This window comes from Sus scrofa, chromosome 7, assembly GCF_054392235.1.
Source record: "Sus scrofa isolate SSC_HxYL_T2T_F1_AM1 chromosome 7, Sscrofa_HxYL_maternal_Yorkshire_Landrace_v2.0, whole genome shotgun sequence".
NCBI lineage: Eukaryota > Metazoa > Chordata > Mammalia > Artiodactyla > Suidae > Sus > Sus scrofa.
The window spans coordinates 134,902,437-134,919,067 of NC_139389.1; the positions used below are offsets into that span (position 1 = coordinate 134,902,437).

The 16,631-nt window shown below is 58.1% G+C and overlaps 1 protein-coding gene and 1 non-coding gene across 2 annotated transcripts; both read left to right on the plus strand.

Annotated features, from left to right (window-relative positions):
• The first annotated feature begins 5,914 nt into the window (after positions 1–5,914).
• Positions 5,915–9,339, plus strand: LOC110258367 (uncharacterized). The gene is made up of 2 exons (XR_014809351.1): positions 5,915–6,747; positions 8,882–9,339. It is a non-coding gene; the product is annotated as an uncharacterized LOC110258367 (transcript).
• A 4,134-nt stretch (positions 9,340–13,473) lies between these two features.
• LBHD2 (LBH domain containing 2) lies at positions 13,474–15,858 on the plus strand. Its single transcript, XM_084967078.1, has 2 exons — positions 13,474–13,620; positions 15,575–15,858. The coding sequence occupies exons 1-2, from the start codon at positions 13,552–13,554 to the stop codon at positions 15,716–15,718; spliced, it is 213 nt and encodes a 70-aa protein (XP_084823204.1). The 5' UTR covers positions 13,474–13,551; the 3' UTR covers positions 15,719–15,858.
• The last annotated feature ends 773 nt before the right edge of the window (positions 15,859–16,631 follow it).

The window sequence follows — 16,631 nt, forward strand, 5'->3', positions numbered from 1 at the left end:
AACACCAGCCTAGAAACTGGTCCCAAGCAGACCTGAAAGGAACCAGTGAACCTCAGGAGTAGGTGTCTCAGACTCCATAGAAGGTATCTACTCCTGTTTTACTTTTTTTTTTTGGCTTTTTGGGGCTGCACCCATGCATATGGAAGTTCCCAGGCTAGGGGTCCAGTTGGAGCTACAGCTGCCAGCCTACACCACAGCCACAGCAACATGGGATCTGAGACACATCTGAGACCTACACCACAGCTCGTGGCAACGCCAGATCCTTAACCCACTGAGTGAGGCCAGGGATCAAACCTGCAACCACATGGTTGCTAGTTGGATTCATTGCCCCTGTGCCATGATGGGAATGCCTCCTGATTTACCAACTATTTAAAGCCACAGCTCTGTGCCCACGGGAAGGGTTGTGATCCATCAGCAGAGGATGAAAAGTTGTGTGCCCAGTTTAAAGATTGCTCTGGCTGCGGGGGTGACCTCAGGCAGAGATGGATGGCTGCTGCTTTACAAACATACTCAGGAGAAGCCTGGAAAGACCATGTGAAGAGACGTTCTACCAGAAGGCAAAACTTCTGTGCTGATTCACGGGCAGTGGTTCACAGGTTGGCCGGCTGAGCTCCAGCTGCCTAGGAGATCCAGGGGGAAGGGGAGCAGGTGCGCGCGCTCAGAATGGGGACAGAATACTCGCCAAAGGACATCTACTGCGGAGGGAGCGCTTGTGTGTCACGTGGACAAATGACCTGTTCTGAGGATGTCTGCCTCTCTCCTCCCCTGCCCCAGTGCTTGCACAGCGCGTCCATGGACAAGTGACCAGTGACCTCCACAGGAGTGGAGGCTACACGGGGGCTCAGCCACACAAACTGCTCTCATCTCAGCTGACATGGCTTCCATTATGGCTGAGTGCCCACTGTGTCCACAGAGGCCCACACTGAGCTCCTCAGAGGGTACCAGTCCCCAGAGGGACCAGGCAGTTGCCTGGTAGCCAGCTTGGTGACATTGGACCCTCTGCATCACAGAAATTTCAGATCAGGATTTGTCTTTCCCGTCACATTGCTTCTACCAGCACCACCACTTGTGGACTCTGAGAATGCTTTATTTATCCGTCACCATAGCAACTCCTGCAACATCACCTTGGACTATGAGACTTATCGTTAAGATTTTACTTTTTTCCTTTTAGGGCCGCACCCGCGGCATGTGGAGTTTCTCAGGCTAGGGGCTGAATCAGAGCGACAGCTGCTGGCCTACATCACAGCCACAGCAACCCAGGATCCGAGCTGCGTCTGCGACCTACGCCATAGCTCACGGCAACACAGGATCCTTAAACCCACTGAGCAAGGCCAGGGATCCAACCCGCATCCTCATAGATACTAGTTAGGTTCCTTAACGCTGAGCCACGAAGGGAATTCCAAGACTCATCTTGTGATAAAGAAAGTATGGCGGAGAGTTCAAATCCGTGAAATTCCTTGGACTTACCATGTGCCCCATCACCCAGCAGCAGCAGGCTTGGCAGAATGCTGGAATGGTCTGCAGAAGACTAGTTATGGTGCTGAATGAGAGCCAACACCCTGCAAGGTTCAGAACTATCCTACGGGCTGTGGTGGCTGCCTCCACCCAGCCGGCATTATATGGTGCCACCACTCCCCCAGCCCCCTGGCATGGGTTCAGGAGCCAAGCAGTGGGGGAGGGATTTTTGCTTTCCTTCCTGTGACCCTGGGCGGGTGTCCACGAAAGGAATGCCTCCATCGGGAAACAGTCATGCTTCCGATGAATTAAAGCTGAGGTGTCCCCTCCCAAGACCAGCTGCCTTGGGTCCTCAGGCCACTGAGCCAGCAGGCAGCCAAGGGGATGTTGATCCCAGTCATCAGAGGGAATTCGAGTTAATTCTACACGTTGGGGGCCGGGTGGACGATGTGTGGACGCCAGAGATGTCACTGTGGTGCTTAATGGTTCTTATTGGGAAAAATGGAGCAGGGAGTTCTCCTCGTGGCTCAGCAGAAACAAACCCGACTCGCATCCATGAGGACGCAGATTCGATCCCTAGCCTCGCTCAGTGGGCTCAGGATCCGGCGCTGCCATGAGCTGTGGTGTAGGTCGCAGACCCAGATCGGATCTGGCATTGCTGTGGTGTACACTGGCAGCAACAGCTCCGATTAGATCCCTAAACTGGGAACTTCCATATGCCACGGAAAAAGAAAAAAAAAAACAGACACAACTTAGAATAGATTTACAAGGAGGTCCTGCTGAGTAGCATTGAGAACTTTGTCTAGATACTCATGTGCAACAGAACAAAGGGTGGGGGGAAAAATGTAATTGTAATGTATACATGTAAGGATAACCTGACCCCCTTGCTGTACAGTGGGAAAAGAAAAAGAAAAAAAGAGGAGTTCCCGTCGTGGTGCAGTGGTTAACAAATCCGACTAGGAACCACGAGGTTGGTGGGTTCGATCCCTGCCCTTGCTCAGTGGGTTAACGATCCGGCGTTGCCGTGAGCTGTGGTGTAGGTTGCAGACACGGCTCGGATCCCGAGTTGCTGTGGCTCTGGCGTAGGCCGGCGGCTACAGCTCCGATTGGACCCCTAGCCTGGGAACCTCCATATGCCGCGGGAGCGGCCCAAGAAATAGCAACAACAACAACAACAAAATAGACAAAAAGACAAAAAAAAAAAAAGAAAAAGAAAAAAAGAAAAAGGAAGGGGTTCTCTAATGACAGGCCCCCAAAGCACTCAAGTCCTGAAGGAGCAAAAGTTTGGGTCACCCCCCAAGGCTAAAGAATAAGCATCGCCAAGGGCCTGACCCAAGGTCAGTGGTTGAAGAAGGTGTGGGAAGCCGGCGCTGTCCCAGCGAGCCCCCCGCCCCGGGCTGTTTCCCTCTCACCTGCCCAGGACCACCCCCCCCCCGCCGCCGCCCCCACCACAGGAAAAGCGCTGTGATGCACAGCAGCTTGGGCTCGGCTGGCCCACACCCTGGTTGCCACCCCCCAGGGTGCTCAGAGGCTGGTGCACCATCCTTGGCTGTGGGTGTGGGGGACATGTGTCCCACATAGGACAAGGGTAGATGCTGAGGGCCACGTCGGGGTGTGCCTCTGCCAGGCCCGCTCTCTGCCCTCCTCTGCCTGCTTTGGCCCCAGAAGGGCTGGACCCGTGGGTGGGGAGCTCGGGTGAGTGAGACGCCGTCTGGTCTCCACCTCCCCTTGCTGGTCGCTGCAGCCACAGCCTGCCTCGGGCCCCTCTCTCAGAAGCTCGCGTCCCCAGGTTCTGCCCCCGCCCCATGCCCACCCCCAGGAGTATCAGCTCCCTGCTCTACCAGCTTTGGGAGCCTCCCACCCCTTCCCAAGAGCTCCGGACCCTGGCCTTGATAAACAGGCCAGTTCTCATGCTGTCCCTGATTCCCCTGCTTTCATGTCCCCTGCTGGGACTCTGACCAATGGGGTCACACACACAGCGTATTCGTTTCCAGGCTACGTGCATTTATTTTTACTTATTTATTTATCTATTTTGTCTTTTTGCCTTTTCTAGGGCTGCACCCACAGCATATGGAGGTTCCCAGGCTAGGGGTCCAATTGGAGCTGTCGCCGCCAGCCTACACCAGAGCCACAGCAACGTGGGATCCGAGCCACGTCTGCAACCTACACCTCAGCTCACGGCAACGCCGGATCCTTAACCCACTGAGCAAGGCCAGGGACCGAACCCGCAACCTCATGGTTCTTAGTCAGATTCGTTAACCACTGAGCCACGACAGGAACCCCAGGCTACTTGCATTTAAAATGATGGAAGCCTAAATGTCCCTCCGTGGACCAAGGGATATCAGTGGTGCATCCAAAATATGAAATTCCATGAGGCCATTAAACAGATGACACAGATCTGGCACTGTTCTAGGTGCCGAATACACGGCAAAGGCCAAGACGGCGGCCTGAGCGTCCATGCTAGTCCAGGGACAGGCTGTAGACCAGCGCGCAGAGCAGTAAAAGGAGAATTTCAGAGAGTGACGAGGGCTTGGAAGAAAGGGGACACGGCGATGACATGGAGAGGGAGGCGGGTGTCTGCCTCATAGATGGGGTCACAGGGTGGCTGCTCGGGCGGTGACCTTGTGGCTGAGAAGTTAACACAAAGGAAGCAGATTTGTGAGGCTTTCCAGGTGAAGAAACCTGGGCACAGGGTGGGAACAGAAGGCAGAGCGCTCAGCAGGCCTGGACGCCCGTGGCTGGGCCTCTGCCCAGGGGCCAAGTGGCTCCACCCTCCCTGCCTGGGTCCTGCGGCCACGGTGACCCTGGCAGCGGTTCCTGAGGTTTCCTGCCCCTGATTTGCTGGGCCACCGAGCTTCCTGAGGGTGTTTCCCTTCCTCCTCTCAACCCCCCAGCTGACGGCGGAGGACTTAGAAGGCCCGGGGCATGAAGCGGCACTCTGCCAAGGTCAGACACAGAGCAAGCACCCGATGGATGTGTGTGCAGGAGGCAGGAGGCCGGGAGCCCGGACGGAGGGCGGGTTGGCAGTCCTCTCTCCTGGCGGAGACCTGGCTGCAAGTCTGCAAGTCCTGCCCTCCTGCTCCCTGAGGCACGTCCTTGCAGGAAACAGAAATGCCCCATTGCCACTGGGAATGTTCCCTGCATCCAAAAGCACTGAACCCAGCAGCACCTGCAGCTGCCCAGGCAGGCATGCTCTGTGGGATCAAGGAGGCCCCTGACTATGGGACCCCAGCGCCTCCTCTGAGGCGGGGGGAGCCCCTCCATTGCAGAGTCAGGTGGAGACTTCAGTGATGTCATGGGGGCAGCCTGCAGTCACACTTGGCACGTTAAGTGCAGAGTGTCCTAGCTGATGACAGTGATGACAGGGGAGCTGAAAGACTGGAGGCGGCCATTGGTGCAGCCTGTGCAGCCCTGTCCCTGCCGGGCCACCCCCTCCTACCTGGCGGCCCCTCCTCCACTGGCTTCCAGAAGCGTCTTCACAAAGGCTGGCTCTGACCACAGCTCTCTCTTGCTCAGAAGCCTTCCATGGCTCCCCAGTGCCTTGGGGATAAAGGGCCCTTTGGAGCCTTTGAGCTAGGATTTCCTGATTTCCTCTCCCAGAGCCTACAGCACTACTGGAGGGAATTGCTCGCTGCCTGGGGTGGAGGCTGGACCAGGAAGTCAGGGAGGAGGCATGGGAGGGGCTCCAAGGAGGACGCCCAGGCTTCACAGCAAAGACTGCAGACACCCTAAGTACCTGCTCTCGGCTCTTTACAGACCAACCTGCTGAGAATCCAAAGAGACAGGGACAGGAATGGCCCCTCTTTCAGAAGAGCAAACTGAGGCTCCGAGAAGTGAGGCAACGGCTGGTAAATGGCAGGACCAGCTTCTGAGCCTGGGTGCCTGGCCCCCTGCTGTGATGCTTCTTCATGGAAGTAGCAAGGGCTGGCATCTTCCTCCAGGGAAGAAAGAATAGCTTCACTGGAGTTTCCAATGTGGCTCAGCAGAAACGAATCTGACTAGGAACATGCGGGTTTGATCCCTGGCCTCGCTCAGTGGGTTAAGGATCCGGTGTTGCCATGAGCTGTGGTGTTGGTCGTAGATGTGGCTTGGATCTGGCGTTGCTGTGGCTGTGGTGTAGGCTGGCAGCTACAGCTCTGATTGGACCCCTAGCCTGGGAGCCTCCATATGCAAAACAAAAACCAAAAAACAAAAAACCTGCAAAGTAGCCAGCCGGGTTCTGCCTGTGTTCCTGGAAGTGGCGGGTCCTCAGAAGGCTCTAGAGGTTAAAGCCCAGGACAGCGAACCCAGCCCAGCCCGGTTTGGCCCTGCCCACAGAGGGAAGGACTGGGGTGAAGCACAGGGAAGGGTGGGGGGCAAAGCTGTCCTCGGTGGTAGGCGGAGCGCTTTTGACCGGGTGACCTCCGCCACCGTGGCCTTGGACAGCTCCCTTCCTCCCCTGAGGCCTGGGTCAGCTCCGCGGTGGCACCAGAGCTGGGTCCCAGCAGCAGCCCCACGCTCACTTGCCCCGGCCGACGTCCTCACACCTGGCCTGCCTTTCTCGCCACCTGTCCCAGGTCACCTGTCCTCCAAGCCGGAAATCAAGCACCGTTTTCTCCCCCTACCGCCCGGCTGCAGGCCTCGGATGTCCCGCCGAGTCCCCCAGGCCTAGCCCGCCGGAGCCAGACCCCCATCCTCCCTCTCCGTCCGCGTTGAGCTCCCTGCGCGGTGGGTGAGGGGGCCGAGCAAGCGCCCGGGCCTCTGAAATGGGGAGCAAGTCCCTTCCTCCCGCCGAGAGTAGGGTGTCAGCGCCGCGCTGGATCCCGTCCAGCTCCGCCTCGATCCTCGGGCCGATCCACTCTCCTGCTGTGCGGGGCTAGAGGCTGCAGGCGGCGGCGCTGAGCGAGGAAGGTCAGCGGGATCCCCTTCTCCGGCTCGTGCATCCGGCACCCGCGCCGGTCCCCGGGGAGAGACGGAGGGAGGCCGGAGACTCGGAGAACTGGGGACAGAGAGAGACTCCGAGCCACCCACGTCCTTCATCGCCCCCCCCACCGGTCCAGGGCAGGGCGAGGCCCCAGGCCGGCCGCCCGCATCTGCCTTTCCGCGGTGGCGGTTCGCGGGCGCTGCGGTCCGGGGGAGGCTGAGCGGCTGTGTGTCGCCCGGGCCGGGAGGGGGCGCCCGAGAGAAGCTCTGCGGCCCACGGGTGAACGCCCAGCCGGGACCCCAGAACCCCGCGGTGGGGGGCAGGCCCATCCCAGCTGACGCAGAGTCTCGGAACCCAGTTCAACGCCGTCCCCCCCAGGCAGGCTCAGGGTAGGTCACGGGAGGGCGGTTCCGGCCTGGGGGCAGTCCTGGGTCCCCGTTTCCCCACTGCAGACCTCTCCGCCAACTTGACCCCGCGCTCTCAGTAGGCGGAGCACACCACAGCCCCCGTGGAGGCTGACGACAATGTGGGTGCATAGACCCTGGGAAGGGTGCCCTGCACGCCTGCTCGCCCATGCTGCCTGGGGCTGCTTCTCTTGGTGTGAGTCTTTTATTATGGCATTATAGAAACTCTGGAATCTGAGTATTTACATTAAAGAGAAATGTCAGTCTTTAGGGGCTGGAGATGTGGTGTTGGAGCAAGACGGCTGCAAATCTCTGCCTCCGGGCCTTTCACTCTAGCGAGTGAGAAAAGGAGAGCGACGTTTTCTCCAGCAGGACCACCCTCTTTCCTAGCTGTCAATCCATCCCTGGGTCCGTTCACTCCTCCCCTGCCCATTTACTTAGGACCCTCCGCCCACCGGCCCACCGAGGCAGAAGGGCTGCTTCTGGACCTGCTTCCCCCTGAGGATCAAAGTATAGGACCTGGGTGCTCACGTTCCTGTTAACACCCAACCGCCTTAATTCCCTTCGCTCTGCTGGTGCCTTCGGGGGAGCCTGGGTGTTTTATTCCAGGATCGCCACAAGAGGGCGCCAAGACAAACCTGCCTCCTTGGAGCCAGGATTCCACCCACACGGAGGGCTCCCAGCGGGTGCTGCCCCACCCCTGCTCAAGCTTTGGCGGCTGAGTGCAGGTGGAGGGGCTGCATAGGGGATAACTCGGGCCACACCACAGCCAGGGAGCATCAGAGGTGGTTGGTCCTTACTCTTTTTTTTCTTTTTAGGGCTGCTCCTGCGGCATATCCAAGTTCCCAGGCGGAGCTACAGCTGCCAGTCTACACCACACCCACCTCAAAGGCAGATCCTTTGACCCACTGAAGGAGGCCAGAAATCGAACCCACACCCTCATGGATACTAGTCAGGTGTGCCACCCGCTGAGCTGCAACGGGAAGTCCTGGTTGTTCTCACCCCCTTCCCTCACTGCCTTGGCAGGAGCACTGAAGCCCAGAGAGGGCACGCGGCCCACTGCAGGGCACACAGCAAAGGCTGGGCATAGCAGGGGCACACAGCTCCTGCCTCCAGATCTGTTTGTCTCCTCTGGAGAAGGGCCCGAGGTGGAGGGCAGAAAGGAGGGTTAGAAGCGGAACTGGAGCCTAGAGGCCAAGATGGGCCCCAAGAGGACTCCGTGGGCTCAGATCTGGCCTCGCGGCCTATCCTTCCAGATACCTCCACCCCGCCCCCTCCTGCCGCTCCATATTCAGAGCTTTATGCCTCCCTGGCCTTGAGTACTTCCTTCTCAGGCCCTATTAGGCCCCGTTCCCAAGAGCCACCAGGCCCTTGTCAGCTCACACCTTGGGTAAAAGTCAACACCTACGGTGAGAGCTAGCACCCTCATTAACAAGTAGGGAGAGGAGTTCCCGTCATGGCTCAGTGGTTAAAGAATCTGACTAGGAGCCATGAGGTTGCGGGTTCGATCCCTGGCCCCTCTCAGTGGGTTAAGGATCTGGCATTGCCGTCGCAGACACGGCTTGGATCTGGCATTGCTGTGGCTGTGGTGTAGGCTGGTAGCTACAGCTCCAATTAGACCCCTAGCCTGGGAACCTCCATATGCCGCGGGTGCGGCCCTAGAAAAGACAGAAAGACAAAAAAAAAAAAAAAAAAAGTAGGGAGAGAAAATCCTGCCCAAGCGGAGAGGAGGTGGGGTGGCCTTTGGGGGATGGGGTGGGGGGGAGGGGAGCGTGCCAGCACAGGCTTTCCTGACACGAAGGTGCCTGGGTGTGGAGATGGTGCGGTTGCAGCCATGCTGACCACCACGGCATTGCTTTGTGACCCTAAGGCAGCCCCTGTCCTTCTGGTTCAGGCACTGCCCAATGAAGACGTGTGTGTGTGTATGGGGGGGGGGGTCGCTTCTCAGAACTTAGCTGAATGGGGTACTTGCCTGTCTAAACCACACGCCCCCAGAGCTCCCCGTTGTCATCAGGGACCCCTCATCAGGAACCAGTCTCTTAGCCGGGCACTCCCAGCCTTGCATGATCTCTGCCAACCTCTTTTTCAACCTCACCTCTCTTTTCACCTACATCATCAGGTCTCCTACCCTGCAGCCACTCTGCCCAGATCAGGCCTCCCCAGTCCTGCCCCTGGGAACGGGTGCAGAGAGCTACAGCCAGTCCATGGCCAGAAGATGGAGGCTTTGAGATTTGGATGCAATGCACATGCGTACACTGACGCTTCTCTTCTGACCTGCCTCCTTTTTTTGAACCATCAGACTGTGAATTCATCAGACATGCATATGGATGGGATCTTATTCACCTTGGTAATCCCAGAACACAGCACTAGCACTGAGCAATGAGTGTTTTATATCTATGTTTAATATTAATATGTGTTAATACATAAAGGCTTAGTTTACTAACGACTGGGCAGAAGAACGGTGAGAAGATGAGTGAATGATGGAGATGGTAGTGGAAAAAGAGAAGTGAGAGTGGTTAACTCAAATTATGAATAAAAAGAGAAGTGAGAACGGTTAACTCAAATTATGAATAAAAAGAGAAGTGAGAATGGTTAACTCAAATTATGAATAACATAACATAATATAGAGACAATAGGTGAATGCTTGAGAATGATGAATGGTTACGTTAGTAGGTGAATAGATGGTTGGAGGCAGTGAATGATTGCGTGGGGAGATGAATTAATGGGTGAAGGATAGATGCAATGCCGGATGTGTTATGTGGGTGGTTGGCGTGTAGATAATGATGGTAGAAGCATGGTAGATGGTGGCGCTAGGTGGTCGATGGAAGGAAGGTGGTGGATGGTGGCTGCGTTTATGTAATAGTAGCTGGTTAAGGGATGATGAACAGATAAATAGACTGTAGGTTAATAGATGGAGAACGGGTGTATGTGGACACTACATTGATGGGTTGATGGCTACTGAAATAATCTGTAGATAGTGAATGCCTTGCAGGTAATTGGAGATGGTGGGTGACTGGTGGATGCTTATTGGTTGAATGAATCATGGAAGTACGGACGGATGATGGCCAAGCAGTAAGTGGATTATTGCGGAGGATCTATCCGTGGAGAATGGATGGCTCGATGATGGAAAATGTGAGCGGGTATATGATGGATGGATGGCTGATGGATGGTAGACAAGTAAATGGCAGCTGGCTGGTGCATGAATGGCCAATAAAGGGATGGTTGCCAGATCAGTGGATACTGGTTCGTGTACCGTGAAGTGTAGACGGAGAGTGGATGGTGGATGGATTCCGGATGGATGGATGATGCTTAGGTGATGAATGGATGATGGGTGAGTGACAAATGGCTACATCTTGGAATATGGATGCATGAGAGGTGACCGTCGGATGGGGAGATGGTGGAGAGATGATGGGTGGCAGGTGGCGAGTGGTGTACTGTAAATGGATGGCATAACGTACGATGGAGGAAGATGGAGAGATGGCAAGTGGATGGTGACTGGGTGATGAGTGGAGATGGATACTGAAAGAAGGTGGATGACGGGTGCTGCGCGGATAATGACTGGATGGATGGTGCACGGGCTGTAATGACGGATGGAATTAGGTGGATGAATTCTCACTGCTGTCTGTCTCCCTACTCTTTTCCCAGCACCCGAAATAATGCTTGGCACATACAGGGCACTCAGTAGATGTTTCTAGACTGGATGAATATGGATGGGCAGTAGATGACATTTGAATGAGTTTTGGATGAATAATGAATTATGGCTGGATGATGACTGGATAGATAGAGGGTATTGCGAGATGGGCAATAAATGGATAGATATGTGGTGGGTAGAGATGAGAGGTGGGTGGATGGTAGATGGTTGGTGGGTGGGTGGATGGTGAGTTGTGGTTCATAGAAATACGAATGAATTAGGGATGAGGCTTGAATTGTGGATGGGTGGATTGTGGCTGGCTGGATACATTTGGATAAATGGGAGTTCCCGTCATGGCTCAGTTGTAACGAACCCAACTAGGATCCATGAGGACACAGGTTTGAACACTGGCCTCACTCAGTGGGTAGGGGATCCGGCATTGCCGTGAGCTGCAGTGCGGATCTCAGATGCAGCTTGAATCTGGTGTTGCTGTGGCTCTAGTACAGGTGGCAGCTGTAGCTCCAATTTCACCCTTAGACTGGGAACTTCCAAATGCAGCAGGTGAGGCCCTAAAAAGTAAAAAAAAAAAAAAATTGGATAACGGTAGATGGATTATTGACAACTAGATGTGTGGTAAATGGATAAATGATCAGTGGATGGATAATCGTTGCTAATATTAATGAAAGCTGTTAGTGAGTGATGGATGTATGGGTGGTGAACTCATGTTGGACTGAAGGCTACTTTCATGGCGTATTGATGCTTGGTAAATGGTGGGTGCGGGTGGTGGACGGAGGCGTGGTGGTTGGAGGGTGGTTGGATGGTGGCTAGAGAATGGATGGTAATTAGTTGGTGGAAGTTAGGTGTGGATTGTGGCTGGGACAGATGCCGGGTTATTGACGGAGGATGATAGATGGTACACGGTGGATGGTGGATGGTGGTTGGATGGTGGTTGGATGGAGGAAGAGACATGAATAGATGGTGCATGGTAGCTGATGAGTGGTTGCTGAATGGTGGGTCGTTGAATGGATGCTGGATGTTGGATAAGGTGGATGTTCGGTGCTGGATGGTGGGAGGGTGGGGAATTCTGTGGATCAGAAGCTGTGCACCTTGGCCCAGGTGGCAGGCCTATACACCCGCCGGATGAGCCTTACTGTCTCAAGGCTGTTTTTGGTTTTTTGGGAATGGGATTGAGGTGAAGATGAGGCGGGAGGGATGCGCGACCTTGCCCCCCTCTTTGGCATCACCCTTGGCCATAGTCCTTGTCCTCTTCACACCCCCCAGCTGGCAGGTGTCCTAAACTCCTGAACCTCAAACTTGAGACTGGGTGTCTCATGACCAGGAACAGGTTCTGGGGGGCTTGTTCAGAGGAGGACCAGGCTGGGTCTCTCTGGGGGTAGGAGCTAGGAGGGCGGAAGCAAGCCTGGTGTGAATGATCGGGAATGAGGGGCTGGGAGAGGGAGCGCCTGTGGGTGGAGAGTGCGAGGGAGAGCCAGGGAGGGCGACCAGCAGCAGGGCAGCCTGGCGCAAGCATCCAGCACGGGAGGGTGAGTATCAGTGAGACCCAGGGGGCACCTCCTCCCCACCCTCATCCTGGCCCTTGGTGCCCTGGCAGCCAGGCATGGTGCAGGTGGAAGAGAAGGAAGGGGTGACGGGGGTGCAGTTAGTCATAGCTCCCTGGAGAAGGTGGGCTGCTGGCCGCAGGGCTTTGTGCCCCCGGGGGCTGTGCACAGGGAGGTCCGGCCCTGCACACACGGGAGCCGCTGGGCTGTGGGTGGAGGGAGCCTTGGATGTGCGATGCCCGCCTGGCACAAGATGCTGGTGATGGGCAGTGGGGAGGCAGCCACAGGCACTTACGCTCTGCCCTCGAGGCTCCATCATTTGTCTCTACCACCACCCCTCTCTCCTCTACCTGCAGCATCTCTCTGGGGCCACCTGCCTTCTCTCTCTCTCTTTCTCCAGTTCTACCATCTCTGCCTTGTCTCTGGCCAGCCAGGTTTTCCTGCCTCTCCCTCTGGCTCTGCCTTGCATTTGTCTGGGTCTCCGAGTCCACTCACCTGGTCTCTGTCCTGGCTGGCCTGGGCTTTAGCCAAGGTTCTGGCGTCCCGGGATGGGTCCCCATGCAGGGTTCACATGGAAGGACGGACCTGGGAGCAGGGGACACTAGGGGCAGGGCTTTCACGTGCTCTGAGGTTGGGTGGCGGCTCCGTTGTGTATGGCCCTGGGGTGCCCACCGCAGTGCATGGACCCCTCCCAGCCTTCCCTGGGTCCCAGTGGAACCTGAGCTGACCTGAGCTGGATATTTGGTGCAAGAAACCTCGTTTCCTAGAATAGCAACCCTCGTCCTTTGTTGGGTGTGCATGCGATCCCCTCCCCCACAACCAACATGCCACTCTGCTGGTCAGTGCTCTGCCTCTGCCCCTGTCCTCCCAACGCTCCTGCCCCTTGCCCACGGCCCCCTGCTGCCTCTGTTAGGTGTCAGCCTGCCAGCGCCCTCCCCATTTCTGCCTCTGGCCCAGGGCAGGTGGAGAGTCAGCCTGGTGCCCGTGACTCCTGGCAGGGCCTCTTTTCCCTGAGTGTTTGCGGTATGGTCTCTGGCTCCTGCCCTTGGGCCTGGCCTGAGTGGGCGTGGCCAAATGCAGTGGGCGTGGCCAAATGCAGGCAGCAGGTCGGCTTCCTTTGGGCTGTGAGTGCTGAGAGCCCACCCTGGGTGTGTATGGGGTGCCTCTTCCCAGGGAGGGAACTGCCCCGGCCAACTCTTCTGCTCCCAGCCTCCCGTCTCAGCCCCTCGGGTTCCCTGGCTCTCTGTGCCCTCCCCTTGCGGTGCCTGCAGGGGAGCATCTCTCCTCCCCACCGGCTGGCTGCTGCCTGCTCATCCTCGGGCCTCGGATTAGTGGAGTCTCCTCTAGGCAGCCCGCCTGGGCTTCAGGTGGGGTCAGCCTTTCCTCCTGCAGCCACTGTTCATCTGCGGCCTGGGCCCACTGTGAGCTCTGGGCCAGCACCCCCTCTGATGCAGGGCTCAGGCAGGGGCAGCAGAGAGAGACGCCCAGCTGGGGCTGTGGGCGCTGGGCCCTTGGGCTGGAGCTTCCAGACAGAGGGTGGGATCCAGCATCTGGCCCAGAGCAATACCCCGTCTTTGCTCCTTGTCTTTGTGCCGCAGCATGAGTGCCCCCCAACCCGCCAGGCCAGAGCTGAGCCCCGCCGAGGAGGCAGGAGGCCCAACAGGAAAGGTCCATAGTTGGGGCCCCGGGGTCGGCCCACCTCAAGCCCTGGCCCGTGACTCGGCACAGGGCTCAGTTCACCCATCTGCTGGGGAGGTGACTCTTCCTCTGCTGAAGTCTGGGGCATGAAGCAATGGCAGGCCCAGCTTCCCTGGCTCCAGACCTCCAGACCTTGTGCCCCAAGGCAGTCTGCTCTCTGCTGGGTGAGGCCATGCCAGGGTGCCCTGCATTTTTTGGGCCGCCCCACGGCATATGGAGTTCCCAGGCCAAGGATCAGATCCAAGCCACAATTTCAACCTAAGCCGCAGCTGTGGCAACATCAGATCCTTAATTCACTGTTCCGGGCCAGGGATTGAACCTGCATCCCAGTGATCCCAAAAGGCATTGCACCACAGCAGAAACTCCTCCAGGTTTTTCATTTTGTTTTGTTTTATTTTCTTTTCTTTTTATGGCCGCATCCACGGCATATGGAAGTTCCCAAGCTATGGGTCAAATTGGAGCTTCAGCAGCAGGCCTACACCACAGCCACAGCAACATAGGATCTGAGCCACATCTGAGCCGCTACACCATAGCTCACAGCAACACCAGATCCTTAACCCACTGAGGGAGGCCCGGGATTGAACCCCTGTCCTCATGGATACTCATAGGGGTTGTTACTGCTGAGTCATGACGGGAACTCCCTGCAGGGCTTTTGATGCAGGTGAAAAGTGAGGTCCCAGCACAAGGGGTGTGTGATGATGTTCTGAGCCCTGGAGGTGGAGGTGGGCTCTTCTCATTGTGGGGGGCAGGGGGCCGGGGAGGGGGCACCAGCCCGGAGCTGCCCAAGGGCGGGGAGGAGGGAGAGGGTGGATAGCAAGCTCCACTGGCCCAGGGCTGCCTCCCCCGCGGCACACTCTGGGCAGACGAGTGCCCTGGGTGGGGACCAGCAGGGTTTCAGGGAGGAGGGCAGGAGGGAGAATGACAGGAGCCGGGGGAGGGGTGCGGAGAGAGGGATTCTAAGGGGGGGAGGAGGCCAGCAAGAGGACCCAGGAGGGTCCAGACCTAGGGCCATGGCAGGGTCCTTGCTCTGTTGTCACTCTGATTCCACAGATGTCTCAGCTCACGACACCTGTTTTCACACTTAAGGGTCACCTTTGGTACTTGGTTAAAATGCTGCTTCCTGGGTCCCCATCCAGACATTGCATTTAAACACAGACAGATCCAGATGGTTCTGCTGTGGGGGCTCAAGAGCCACTTAGCAAAGTCCTGCCAGCCGTGTGCCTGCCCTTCCTCAATGCACCTTTGGGAGAAGGCAGACATGCGCCAAAAGCATAAGAGAGATGAGGGCTGGGGAGCTCCAGGAAGGAGACCCGCTGAGCCAAGGCATGCGGGTGGGACCGAAGACAGGGCTGCAGTGGCTCTGGGGCAGGAGCTCTGGGCTGTAACACTGGCGGCTCAGGCCTCTACCTCCGAAGGCCTTGAATGGGAGGCGGAGATGCTGAGGCAGCAGCAGGGCTGGGGGAGGCAGCCCCCACACACTCCTGTGGGCACTGAACAACGAGCCCAGAGCAAGGCGCTCAGGTTGCTGTGGCAACAGCTTCCCAGCTCCTCTGAGCTGGGGAGGAGGCCAAGGGCCCAGGAGGAGAGACCCCAGGAGGGGGCTGTGCAGGATGGGGGGGGGGGCACTGGGAAGCAGAGAGGCCAGAGCCCACCCACTCACTGTGTGGCCTTGGCCTCTCTGGCCTTGGGCTCCAGCTGTGAAATGGGCCTCAGGGCTGAGCCCAGGTGGGTCCTGTGTCGCCCAGGGAGAACTGTGACCCCAGGTGGGGAGTGGGGGGCTGGGACCCTCTGGGGATGTGCACACCTGCACACCTGCTCAGCCTGGCTCCCGACTCTCCCAGTGGACAGAGGGCAGGACAGGCGTGGGAGGGAGTGGGGAGCCCAGGCCTGGCATTGCCCTGCCCCCTGCCCCCCCTCCCTGCAGGCTGTGGTGGGTGCCCTGGAGAAGGGCCCTCAGTTGGGCCATCGGCCACCGTCCATTGTGATGGAGCCCAGCAAGGTGGCTGCTGTGGAGAGGGGGGAGCTGCCTGCAGGGTCGGCCCCAAGCCAGGCTGCTGCTGGTGAGTGAGGGGCTGCCTGCGGGGTCCCAAGAGAGGAGTCAGAAGCAGAGCCTCCCTCCTGTTTGTTTGGTGAGCAGGCCCTCCACCCCTCTGGCCGCTCACCCCTGCCGTCTGCCTGCCCTGAGCTTCTGCTTGGCTCTGACCCTCCCTGTCTTGGCCTGGGTGCCCTGCTTATAGACTCGGGGGCTGCCCGAGCCAGGGAAGCTTCTGGGAGGAGAGCGGGTAGGAGAGGGGTCAGCCAGGGGCCAGGTCTGAGGCCCAGGAGAAGGGGCAGGCTGGGCCTCGAGGGCCTCCACGGAGGATGTGTGGGGGGTGCGCTGTGCCCTGGGCTGCTTGGTGCCCTGAAGACCCCTAGGTCGCCTGTCCCCGGGGAGCTGGCCTCAGCTGGGGCTGCTTGGCCACCTGCCTACCCTCTCTACCCACCCCCGCCCCACGGCAGCCCCCCTGGTCCGCTCTAACCCCCTGCAGCTTGGGCCCAGAAGGAGACTGGCCACACCAGCCAGAACCCCCGCCTCCCCCGGAAGTCCCCTCGACCTCTGTCCCTCTGTCAGGCCTGTCCAGGGCCCAGAACAGCACTGGCGCCCACCCCCTGGGTAACCACTGAGACTTGTGTTCCCGGGGGGGTGTCCCTGGGTCTGCCCAGCCCCCCCCCCCCCGCCCCCGCAGTCAGCTACGCCCTGGCTCTGGTGGACGTGCCGGGGAGGGCGCTCCTGCTCCCGGCCTGGCCTCCTCCTCCCTCCGCCCTACGCCTGAAGCTGCTGCCCTCACACATTTCCTGGCAAACCTGTCAGAAATGCACCCCCCCACATGGAGGCCGTTATGTTTCTGCAGCCCCCTCACCGAGTCTGCTGGGGGACACCCCAGACGACGGTGGCAGCGAGTGTGCCAGCTCTGAGGACAAGGCCCCCTGTGCCCAGTGAT